Below are 12790 nucleotides of genomic sequence, written 5' to 3'. Positions count from 1 at the left end.
GGCAGCGAACAAACGAAATCTGCAAGACCAACAATAATTAGATTTCCTCATTTTGCAATGTTTTAATTTGTGAAAACCATGTTCCAAACTACTACCTCCGATTTAAGGAATAAGACATCCTTGTTTTACATGCTTTTTGTTTGACTAATAATTACTTCAAATATATAAAGATTGTTTGTATGAAATTAACATCATTAGAAAGTGTTAATTTGTATGGTAAAGTTATACGCGTGCGCCTTATTCCTCGGGGCGGAGGTAGTATGTCTTAGTTTGTGAAAAACCATGTTCCCAATTATGTATTAATGTGTAATGTTCCTCCTTTTTATTGAAATAGAAATGCAAAAAAGAGTATTTTAACATAAAAACAAGTTTGGAGACCGCGGCTAGGGAACAACGTTCTCCAAACGCGGCACGAAGAAAACGCGTCTCCCAAACGCTCGATCCAACACCTTTTCGGGGACGCGGCTGGAGATTCTCTAATCAATCAGAAACCAGCATTGCATAATTCAATCAGAAACCAACATTGTTTGGTCGCAACTACAGCTGGTGCATTCCTAGCTTTTGGGTTGCTATAAGTAGCATAATCCTCCGAGGAAAACGTTCCTGGCTCCTGCAAGTTTGGTGGTGAAGTCCAGCACCCATCCTTGCAAGATAACCAAGACAATTTGCTAACAGAAAGATTGGACTTGAAAATCCTCTGAGCCGTCATTCTGGTTTTCTGCACTCAATATTACCAGGAATCATTTGATACTGGTTATGTGGATATAGACCAGGATGAAAACAAACCATCAGATAAATAAACTTGGCGGATATGGCAGAATATTTACTTCAAAAGCCTGCATGTTAGTAACAATCAACTACAGAAAAAATTAGTTTTCACTTCCCTAGTTCACTGTGATGGTTCACAAGCTTACAATGATACAACAGTACAAGATATGATCAATTGCTCAAATTGCCAGTGTCCATCGCGCCCAGATTTAGCTCTTCGTCAGAATCAATTACTTCCTCAAAATCATAGTAGGGATTCGCCTACATCAAAAAAATAGTATATTTATTTCCCATACCATAAGAGATAAGTACCATACTAAAATGATACACATAATGGTATTCTTTTCTATTCCCTCCGATCAATAACAAGTAGAACTAAAACGAACTAAAACCACTGCACTTATAATGGATCAGAGGGAATAGGGAAAATGGTTCATCCAACATAAACATCATAGAATCAAATACTAATGAAGGCATAGACTTCTCAAGCTTAGGAATGCAACATGTAGCACATACCGCAGGCCGAGGCTTTACAGCTTGAAAACTATGGAAATCAGGGGTAGCAAAATCAGGAGGGCTGAGGACAAGATATGCTCCAGAATTGTTGTAGCGGTCCTCCGAAGCCTATACCGGAGTGGGATATTGACCGTTAGATTAACAGTACACAAGCTTTTCCAAGAGTAACGAGACAATATGCAATAAATACAATTTGTAGTAATTGTAAAATCAATCAGACTTATGAAACTTGTACAAAGTACAAATTGCAGCATACTCTAAGCGTGAAGAATAAATCATGTGGCGAAGTATAACCTGAAATTGTGGATAGTCTGGAGCACTGAAGAGTGTTATTAGCTTTCCACATGCAACTTGATGGTCAGTTGTATACCCACTGTCCATTCCTAATAGATCATGTCGCTTATCTCTTGCATCTGGACCTTCATGTGATCTGATGATTAACTTTGTCCAACGAAAAATGGAAGTAAGTATGAATTAAAACTTCTATATAACTGTGCTTGATGTACCAAATGAACCTACACTGAAGTAGTAAGAATGTACACCATTGAAGAAACACCCTTCCAAATGGAAGATGCAATGAAAAGAAAACATACCTTTAGATTACAACTCCCTAACACTAACATTCTTTAGGTACATTTTTAAGATTGCTTACACTGAAATATCGGATGCAAACATGAAATTCCGAGCATAAAACTAAATAACACTTAGTAAGACATAATTCAACTAATCAGATTATTTCAATCAAGCGTGGTAACTGTGATAGTAATTAAGAAAACATACCTTTAGATTATTTGTATATAGAAATTGTTGAGTGATGTCTGGACCCCAAAGCAAGCCAATGCCTCTTTCCTTATTCAGAGAAAGACCCTTCTCCAAGGAAGGATCAGACCAAAGCACATCTCCAGGAATTAGATTTGAACCCTCCCACGGGGGGTCAAGAACAGTTCTCCTTGCTTTTAACAATTCGTCCAGGGATCCAAGCTTCAAAGTAGTAGAGTCTTCGGCGGAAGTCGCTACGTATTTGTGACCTTTCTTGGCCCTTTTCGCCCTTTTCGATGGTAATACAACCGCCCCACGAAAAATCCCTCCGTGGGCAGTGTAGACGCATCCTGCTATTATTGATGCTAGAGGAAGATCTTCAAAGCATCTTAAGAATTTCCGATAGACTTGACCGCCTTGACTTTTATATTTGACCATTACTTCCCGCTCGAAACCATATACTGATGTGCAGTACTTGGATTCATGATTTCCTCGGAGAAGGAACACACGATTTGGTAGAAATATCTACGGGAAATGAAACATGTTGATGAATGTTAGCTGGTAGTTTACATTGCCTCAGAGCTTAAGCGGATCTAGCATCTACTACGCCGTTTGCAATGTGAACAGGATAATTAACTATTTATACCAAATCTTGTTTATCTCTCAGGTTGTCATTACATTGTGTAAGGGTGTTAGACTTTGCGGAAACTGGGAGACAGAGTCCTTGATGCTAGCGGTAGATGATCTAATGTTTGGGACTAGGTCACAGAATTATGTCTGATTTTCAATATGAAGGCACAAATCAATCAGACTGCCCCAGAAACTGTAAAGCGAAGTTCAGCTCAAACAAAGGAAGGAACATGTGAAGAATGACTTTCATCATACATTTTTGGACTAGTTTTCGTTATGAAACTAAAATATTTGGTCATAACTCCGCTTTCTTGAACTACACAATTTCTATCGATTGTATCTATTAATCGAAGATACAGAAATACTTGTGTTCTTTTTTGTGTGCTGATTTTCATTATGAAGCTACAAATTTTGGTCATAACTCAGCTTTCTTGCACGACACCTTTCTATCTATTGCATCAATTAATCGGAGATACATAAATGCTAAAAAATTTGCTCATTTTTTTTCTGCTGATTTCATTATGAAGCTACAAAATCTGGTCATAACTCAGCTTTCTTGCACAGCACATTTTTATCTATTGTATCAATTAAGCGGAGATACACAAATACTACTAGATAGTAGATATAAAGATGTGCACAGTGTTGGTGATATAATAAGCTTATGCCAGTAGGATTGTGGGGGGAAATTCACCTTCCAGGCCAGGAGGAGGAGCAAGGTCTCGAGTCCCCAGGCGCCGCGGTCCACGTAGTCCCCGTTGAAGACGAAGATGCGGTCCTCGGAGGGGAACCCGGCGTCCCGGAGCAGGAACATGACGTCGTGGAGCTGGCCGTGGACGTCCCCGACGACGACGACGGCCTGGTCGGGCCGCGGGTCGACGCGCACGATGTTGGGCTCGCGGTGGAGGACGGCGGCGGCGGCGAGGAGGAGGCGGCGCACGAAGTCCGCGGAGAGGACGGAGGGGAGCTGGTCGGGCGGGAGGCGGCGCGAGCACCAGTCCAGCGTGGCGGTGAAGGCCGCCACCCAGTCCCGCGTCAGCGCGCCGTCCTCGGGCCACTCGACCGGCGCGGGCGGCGGGACCGGGGAGGGGGAAGGAGGGGTCGGGGTGGGGGGGTCGGCGGCGCCGCCGGGGTCCGACATGGCATGGATCGGATGGGATCGGACGCGGCGTCGGCGTCGGCGAGCTCGATGGGGTTGCTTTTCCGTCGTTTGCTGCGAATTTTGGGGGACGGGACGTGGAGGGCGTGTTCGTTCGTTCCAGTTGGCCGCCGCTTTCGCTTCTTTTTCTCCCGTGCCTGCCGATGTTGGCTTTCTTTGACCGACACGTTTGTCCAGGGTGTGCAAACTCGCTCACAGACTCACAGTGGTTTGCCGTCAGATTGTGCAAGTTGTGTGTAGCTTTTTTATCTTTGAAATTGTGCAAGTTGAGTTGCTTTCTTCAACAGTAGTGGTCTTGCTTTTTACTAGTGTTTAGCTGTCTTAGATCGAAGCATGAACGGTTTCAATGGTGGTTGTTTATCTGAATCCTGTGTGTGTTCCTTTCTATACAACTCTAGAGTTTGTTGTAGTAGACAGATGAAAAATCGTCGTGCTAAGTCCTCAAACAACCATTGCACTAAAGAAGCAACCATCCCTAAAAATGAGAACCATAGATCGAAAGAGGTAGACCTGCAACCACACCAACTGAAACGAATAACAACTGCTGAGGAGATCCGCCAGGAAGGCAACTCCGCACGCCCTCGCTGATGCTGGCGCGGAGCTGTAATGGGGATAGGGCAAGGAAGACGTTATTTTGACTTTGGGATGTAGCCGTCTTGTCATTCTAAATGAAGACACTGCAAATACCTAAAAAAGAACATAAGCCTCCCGACAACGAGAGGTCATGGTCCACCATATATCTCCAATGCCCCAAGGCTGTTGGAGGCGGGGCAGACGGCAGCATCACCGGCGAGAGGGATGAAAGCCTAGGTTTTTTTTTTTTTTTGGTTGCCTCCTGTCTCTTTCCGTTTCATCAAGCCATCTTCTGAAGCTAAAACCCCATCTTCTACCAGCCATTTTTACCACAAAAATGGCATGTCATTGGACTCTCCGTAGTAGGGATGGAAATGGAGTAGAAAGATTCTTGCTTTTCCGTGGAAAAACGGAAACAAAACTTTTACAATCGAAATAGAATCAGAAACAGAATTTCCGCTAACAACTACAGATTTTCCGTTTTAGGGTTATTGTTGGCCCACTGTAGACCCAATTCAAGATAAGTAAGATGCCCAAAGTATCCATCCGGAAACTAGTGCGCTTTGACCACATATGCGTTCAAGGAGGTTTTGACGGTTCGATCCTTTCCCTATTCTCTCTAAATGTGTGATACAATACAATCTTATTATATAATCATGATATAAAATTCAAGCAAACTACCAAGCTTGTGTTAGTTCCTAAGATGACATCAAATATTGAATCTTGTTACTCCATCCGTCCAATAAAACTCGTCTTGGATTTTTCTAAATTTGGATGCACTATTTAGTTACTGATACATCCAAAATCAGATAAATCTAAGATAACTTGGCAGTGATTTTTTTTTCAAGGCCATCCTTCTTTTGGTTTGCATATCAGTCCCCGCTAAACTAAGTGGTTTCTTCTTGTACTTGCTCCTCCTTGCCACAAGAAAAATAGCCTCACTTCAATTACTCTTCCTCAGTTCCCACATCTTTCCTTAGCCTCACAGTACAGCCTGCTGCATGATATTCGATATGAATTCATGATCCTCCGGTGATCCATAACATGAAACTCGCAAAAAAAAAAAAAAAGCAGAGACGATCCAGCGGCTGGCGCAATGTTTTGTGACAAGTGTGCACCCAATTCATCTAGTAAAAAAATAGGGAACACTATTTGGAACCCATGAATCACCTAATGAGTAATTCTGAGATGTATCAAAGAACGGACAGGGTGTTTCTACACCCGGGTGCATATGCACCCTTTATTTGAAACGCATATTAAATATATTTAAAAATGTTAGAAAAATACAAATAAAAATTCTTTGTATATACCTTGATATGTTACATGCTTACAAAGTTGTTTCAGCAAAAACCGATATGTTTCATGCCTTGTGCAAAAAAGACAAAACTTAGGTGCTAAAATAGTCTATTCTTTGAGGCATTATTTGCCTTTTTTACACAGGGTACAAAAAATGTTGGTTTTAGGTAAAAATTTACGTGCACACATAGAACATGTCCCTCTACATGCTAAATTTTTTTCCTAAATTTTTTACGGTTTGAAAATATGTTTTATACATACCGGGTGCATATGCACCCGAGATCAGATTTGATTTTCCGATCAAAGAACATGCAACTTTCTTTCAAAAATCATGTTCAGATGACAATAGCCACAATGACTCTCCTACAGCCCATGTCCACCACAGCAGGAGAGACCACACTTGTCACTCGTAACATAGAGACCGTGTAATTATTCTTTATTCTTTAGCATGCTGAAAGCACTAGTAGCAAGTAGCAGTGACGGTATACAGTACACGGGAAAAAAAAAGTGCATGATGCAGCATGTCCGTACACTATTTCCTGAACATCTAGCTAAGCAAAGACAAGGTGTGTAGGACGTCCCCAGCCGTTCTGGGGCAATTTACACATTTACATTTCTGGTATCTGAATCCTCATATGTCTAACAAAAACCTCATCCATCTGAACAAGCAGAACACACAAAAGCGAAAGCTAAATTACTCAAAACGAAGAGTCTCGACAACAACAAGAGGGCTTGCTAGCATGAGGAAGCAACATTTTTTTATGGTATGTTTACTGTGTTAGCAACCAGACTTGTGGAAATCCCATACTGGAACATTGCCAGGCAGAAGAAAGGCTCATTTTGATACATTATGCTCCCAGGTGAACTAGTTATCAGACTTTGTAGGATCCTTCTTCTTCCCATAAGTTAGGCCAGTGTCCTGGTCACATTATAGGAATCGACTCACAGAATCAGTACATGGAATAGCTTGTTTTCTGGGTCTCAGGGATACAGTGAAAGTGGGGAGATGAGGTTACCTGAGGGTCAGGAATTGGCTTCCGTTTCTCAACATAGCGGTAAGGATCGGAGGCAGCAGTTAAAGCAGCCCGCTCCTGTGAAAAAAAAAGGCATATACCATTTTGAACTGAGTGTACAGAAAATTTACCAGATTCAATTTCATATTAAAGGAGAGGGGTGGGGGGACTTGAAATATGGTAACACTGCGATGGTTTGAAGTAATTTGGTTCATTCTCCGGATGCACATCCAAACTAAGGCATATATGTGAATGAAATAGAATGGAAACATTATATGGCTCAACAAAGAAAAAAATAGATAAACAAGTAATAACCGCTTAGCAGGATAGATATGAGAACATGAGTACATGACACATGTGAGTAAGGGTATGTTACTGGAGTATGACATTTTTAATAGAACAAAGTGTCCATTTTAAAAAATGGCAGCTCACAGAAAGTAGCAATTTATATTAACATTTCGATATGGTGGATGTAAGAGCTGCACACAGTTCCACCTTCTATGAGAATGGCCATTTATTCGCCCTAAGTGGTATTGCCACCGTCATACCTAGTTCTTTACACGTATGCCGGCTAATTTTAATTTATGCGCTGAACAAACCATTTATTGAAGTGCATCACTACATTATTCTTGCTCGGAGAAGGGGCATATTAAGTCTCCACTTTTAATTCTACGAGTAAGATGGCATCACAGGACGAAGAGGAACATCAGCATAGGTTTGATCTAAGTGGTGCTTCCAATAGAATGAAATATGTTGTACAAGTAAAATGACATCACAGCACGAAGGAGAACAGCGGCCCAGGTGTGATTTAAGTGGTGCTTCCAATAGTGAAATGGGATCTGTTCTACAAGTAAAATGGCATCACAGGAGGAAGGGGAACACCGGCCCAGGTGTGATTCCAGTGGTGCTTCTAATGGTGAAATGAAATCTGTATTACAAGTAAAATGGCATCACAGCACGGAGGGCAACACCGGCCCAGTTGTGATTTAAATAGAGCTTCCACTAGTGAAATGAAATCTGGCAGAAAAATGGTGGACAATTGGCCGGTTTCTACCCAAAGTGACAACAGCAGCATCAATTCCGAGCAATCCAACGCGCAATTCCTAGTAGTAAACAGAGAGCTCTTGATGCCAACACCTACACACGCACGAATTTCTACAGTCGCCAGGGAGCATCTAAGCAGGCAGGCACAGATGTGAGTAATAACTGCTACCTACATACGCTGATCTGAGAAAGCAAACATTTCCAGACTGATCCACCCAACAGAAGACAACCACACAGGGGCAACTGGAAATAGCAAGGGGGGAATGGAAATCGGTACCTCCTGCTCCTTCTTGAGCTCGCGCGCGGGCCTGACCCAGAGGTAGTAGGCGAGGGAGCCGGCGACGGCCCAGGAGGCGGCGTTGCTCCAGCCGCGGACGCCGCCCATCGCGTTCCCCACGAAGGACCGCGCGCTGCCGACCGTCCGGCTCCACCCCTTCGCCGGCGCCATCTCCAGCCCCTGCTTCAGGCACGCTCCTCAGGGAGCGGAGCGGTGGCTTCTGACCGGCCGCCGCGGAGTCGCCGCTTCCCGCTGCTGCGTCGCCTCGCCGCCGACCCCCAAATCTCCGCTCCGACCCCTCTCGATCGCCTCTGTGTCTAGTAGTGGTCCGCAAGAAAGAAAGGAAACGAAACAGCGCTGCGCGAGGTAAACAGTCCTCCGTCGAAATGACGGCCCATTTGATGCATCGAGAGATGCTGGGCTGGAATGTACGGGACATGTCGACGAGTAGGCCAGGTCGAGGGCACATTCTGGCTGGGCCGGAGCCCATTATTAAACGGAAATTCCCATTCGGTGGTCACCCTGGGTCTCCTGGAGTCCTGGGAGGTAGGGCAGGCTGGGATGAGGACGCAGGGATGCCGAGCTGCCGACTTGCGTCGGTCAGACAAGGACGAGCGCCACCGCCTGAGGTGACACCGTCGTATGCGCCATCGTCCGGCGAGAGACGGAGAGAGTGGGGTTTGCTAGGTTATCCGAATCATCGACAAAAATCTAGGGAACCACTAGGAGCGAAGATGTCGGGGCCCCAAGCTAGTCGACTTCCTCGGGCTTCCACCAAAGCAACCACTAGGGACGAAGGTGTTGGGGAAGGTGTCGGGGTCCAGCGGCCGACGTATTTCGGACGCGTCTCTGTTTGCGGATTCGCGGATGCAAAAATGGTTATGTGTTCGTTTACGTCGGGGTGGTTTCAGCGATCCAACGTATTTTAGATGTGGGCCATTTATTTTTCAGAAGTATCCGAAAACAGCTGAAATAATTAAATTGCACGAAGATATGGCTATTATATTGGCTTAAATTAAGATCTCAAATAAATTTATCACATCTTGCATAAGGTACGGCACAAAATAGAATCCAAAAAATGCACAAAACATAGCCAACAAATATAGTCCAAAAGGAGGCCATCATGCTTGACAATGGAGCCGCAGATCAGGCGTCTTGCGCGGGGATTTCGGCGCACTTCTCCATGAACCAGGCCCTGGTTTCGTTGTCCATGTTGCTCAAGTTGGCCAGCATGATCCTTGTGTCCTATGCACGGGTCTTGGTCTCGGCGTCCATCCTTCTGGCCTCTGTGTCACGCAATTTGGCCTCGGCGTCTGCCATTTTGGCCTCGATGTCCATCCTTTGGACCTTAATGATCTTTTTGGTGAGGTTGAGGTAGATGACAGTTGCGGCCTCTTTTTCCAGACTCTTTTTCTCGTCCCTTTTGTCCAGGGAGGCTTGATTCTCGGCCATGATCTTCTCCAAGGTCCGGCTCAACGCAAGGTTGATGCCTCCCGGGCTAGATCGGTCTTGGTAGCCTTAGGGTCCCGGGGACGAGGTGGAAGGGCTTTCTGCCCAGGATCGTCGTCTTCACCATCGACGACAACCGTTGTTGTCCCATTTTTGACAGCTTCATGGTAGGCTGCATAGACTACCCTCCACTTTGGCGCGTCCTTCAGCAAGTCCCAACAATGGACCATATAGAAGTCCTTCTTATGTGTTGCCTTGAACCTCTCCAAGGCCATGGGTACCTGCATTTGGTTAAAGCCCGGATCATGGTTTGCTAATATTGTACATAGATGGAATGACATGATAATGCTCGGTTCTTACCACTCCAAGCATGCCAATGCCGCTCTAGGGGTGGGCAACAACATGATCGATGGCGGCACAATACTTGCCGGTCTCTTGTTTGATGTAGTTCCATCTTTTTTTGATGAACTCTTCCGTGCGAGGGTTTTTCATCTCGTAGGGCGCGTGACGCTTTCTCCTATGATTCTCCTGGACCACCTTGGCCCACTCGGCGCGGAACTTGCCTGTCTCTTGTTTGATGTAGTTCCATATTTTTCTGAAGGACTCTTCCGTGCAAGGGATTTTCATCTCGTAGGGCGCGTGACGCTTGCTCTCATGATTCTCATGGACCACCTTGGCCCAGTACACGTTACCCTTTTTGTTGGGCGCCATTAATGCAGTCATGGCTGGTCACCAGCCACGTCTCGCACAAAGACTTGTCCTCCTCGTCGTTGAAGCCGCAGGTCATGTGGCTCTCCCCCTTCTTCTTGGTAGCATCAGTCATGGTGAGGACATGCCCGGTTGGCGCTTCCTCATAGTCATCAACGCAGACGGTTATTGCTTGCGTGGGCTGGGGCTAGAACAACCGTGCGCCATCGATGTCCACCACATAATGCGTCTGTGGCCACTGATCATGCGTCCCTATCCCGGCGCCAACTTCGCCAACGAAGCCGGCGCCGAAGATCATGGCCTGGATGTCGCCCTCATTGTGTCCCGTCCAAAAGGCCTACGAAACACCGGACGTCAGACAAATGACACACGACAGACCGACATAATAAGAGAGCTAACGTACCGGGTCGTCCATCGTCGGGGCAGAAGGAGGTATTTCCTCAAACAGGGTGCGGGGCACCGGCATGCTCTCCTCCGGGACCTGACCCGTCTTCTGTGTCGCGCCCGGGCACGAGTCACCGCTCCTCAGCGTCCGGTTCAGGTCAAGAACCGGGGCCCGTTGAAGTGCACCGACGCGATGCCGGAGGCGAACCGCGACGCCGTGTGGACCTGCGAGGGTGCATGCGTTTGATACGTCTCAAACGTATCTATAATTTTTAATACTTCATGCTTGTTTTACACCAATTTATATTTGTTTTGCTCATGCTTCGTTGCACTTTTATATATTTTCCGGCACTAACCTATTAATAAGATACCACAGTGCCAGTTTCCTGTTTTCTGTTGTTTTGTATTTCAGAAAAGTTGTACAGGAAGTATTCTTCGAATTGGACGAAACAAAAGCCGAAGTCAATATTTTCCGTAACAAAGACAGAGTCATGAGGGGGGTCGAAGAAGAGGCGCAGGGCGGCCAGACCAGCCCTAGGCGCGGCCTGGCCCTGGCCCGTGCCTAGGGGTGGTGTGGGCCCCCCTGGCCTCCACTGACATCACCCCTCCGCCTATTTTTTCACGATCTCAGGAAAAAACTAAATACCCGAGCCTCCATCCACGAAAAATTCCGTCGCGGCCGCCATTGCAGACCCTAGCTCGGGAGGGTTCTAAAGCTCTTCCTAGGACCCTGCCAGAGGGGGAAATCATCGCTGGAGGCATCTACATCGCCATGCCCGCCTCCGAAGTGATGCGTGATTAGTCCATCCCTGGACTATGGGTCCATAGCAGTAGCTAGATGGTTGTCTTATCCAATTTGTGCCTCATATTTAGATCTTGTGAGCTGCCCTACATGATCAAGATCATCCTTATGTAATGCTACATGTTGTGTTTGCTGGAATCCGATGAATATTGAATACTATGTTGAGATCGATTATATATTCTTGTCATATGTTATTTATGATCTTGCATGCTCTCAGTTGCTAGTAGATACTCTGGCCAAGTAGATGCGCGTGACTCCAAGAGGGGGTATTTATGCTCGGTAGTAGATTCATGCCTCTTGTTTTCTGTAAGAGTGACAATAACTTCTAAGATTGTAGATATGTTGTTGCTACTAGGGAGAAAACAACAATATTTTATCCAATGATAATTCTACTGTTTACTTTACACACATTGCTTAATGCGATAATCTGTTGCTTGCAACTTAATACTGGAAGGGGTTCAGACGATAACCGGAAGGTGGATTATTAGTCATAGATGCAGTTGGATTACGATCTATGTATTATGTTGTAATGCCCAAACGAATCTCATAGTAATCAGCTTGTCATGTATGGTCGGTATTCTGTCAATTGCCCAGCAGTAATTTGTTCACCCAGCATGTTATTTATCTTTATGGAGAGACATCTCTAATGAACTGTGGACCCCGGTTCTTTCCTTTACACTGATAAATTCAACCACTGCAATCCTGCTCTGTTTACTTACTGCAAGCTCTGTTCTCTTTAATTAATGCAAACATCTCCTTCCACTCGATACATTTAATCTTTTGTGATCAGCGAAACCGGTGAGATTGACAACCTCACTGAAAGTTGGGGCAAAGTATTTTGGTTGTGTTGTGTGCAGGTTCCATGTTGTTGGCAACACTTTTAGAAGTCACGCCTTTCTCCTACTGGTCGATTAAACCTTGGTTTCTTACTGAGAGAAAACTTGCTGTTGTGCTCATCATACCTCCTCTTGGGATTCTCCAATGGTGTGCGATCTGCGCTCATCAAGCTGATTTTCTGGCGCCATTGCCTGGGAGAAAGGGGATTTCTGCAAGGTGAGTCTCTCATCTCCAATCTCTTTACTTTGCTATAGTTTTGCTTAGTTTATTTTACTCTGATTTGTTTGCTTTATTATATCAAAAACACAAAAAATTAGTTTCTTTTATGGTTGTAATTTTGTTTTTAGTTCATTATATTGTTCCCTAAGTACGATCTGAAGGACCTATCGGTAGGTAGTGGTTCTATAATTGGGAGAGATAACATTGAAAAATTCTTCAGTCATGTTAGTAAGCATAGAGATATTGAGGATAAATCTCTTGTAGAACTTGCTCCTAATTATGAAACTGATGTAGCTTATTTAGTTCGAATGTTGGAGGCTACATTTTTTAGCCTTAATCTCATAATGCGGCAAATGTTT

At 44.8% G+C, this 12790-nt stretch overlaps 2 protein-coding genes across 2 annotated transcripts; both read right to left on the bottom strand.

Annotated features, from left to right (window-relative positions):
* Window positions 1-772: 772 nt before the first annotated feature.
* LOC124661385 (serine/threonine-protein phosphatase 7-like) lies at window positions 773-3811 on the bottom strand. The gene is made up of 5 exons (XM_047199241.1): window positions 3365-3811; window positions 2065-2568; window positions 1579-1725; window positions 1285-1392; window positions 773-1029 (listed from the first exon to the last, which is right to left on the bottom strand). The coding sequence occupies exons 1-5, from the start codon at window positions 3809-3811 to the stop codon at window positions 940-942; spliced, it is 1296 nt and encodes a 431-aa protein (XP_047055197.1). The 3' UTR covers window positions 773-939.
* A 2297-nt stretch (window positions 3812-6108) lies between these two features.
* LOC124665937 lies at window positions 6109-8282 on the bottom strand. The gene is made up of 3 exons (XM_047203293.1): window positions 8033-8282; window positions 6715-6789; window positions 6109-6617 (listed from the first exon to the last, which is right to left on the bottom strand). The coding sequence occupies exons 1-3, from the start codon at window positions 8201-8203 to the stop codon at window positions 6564-6566; spliced, it is 300 nt and encodes a 99-aa protein (XP_047059249.1). The 5' UTR covers window positions 8204-8282; the 3' UTR covers window positions 6109-6563.
* Window positions 8283-12790: the final 4508 nt, after the last annotated feature.

The sequence above is a fragment of the Lolium rigidum genome, chromosome 6, assembly GCF_022539505.1.
Source record: "Lolium rigidum isolate FL_2022 chromosome 6, APGP_CSIRO_Lrig_0.1, whole genome shotgun sequence".
In the NCBI taxonomy this organism is placed as follows: domain Eukaryota; kingdom Viridiplantae; phylum Streptophyta; class Magnoliopsida; order Poales; family Poaceae; genus Lolium; species Lolium rigidum.
This window is presented reverse-complemented; position numbering and strand designations above follow the sequence as displayed.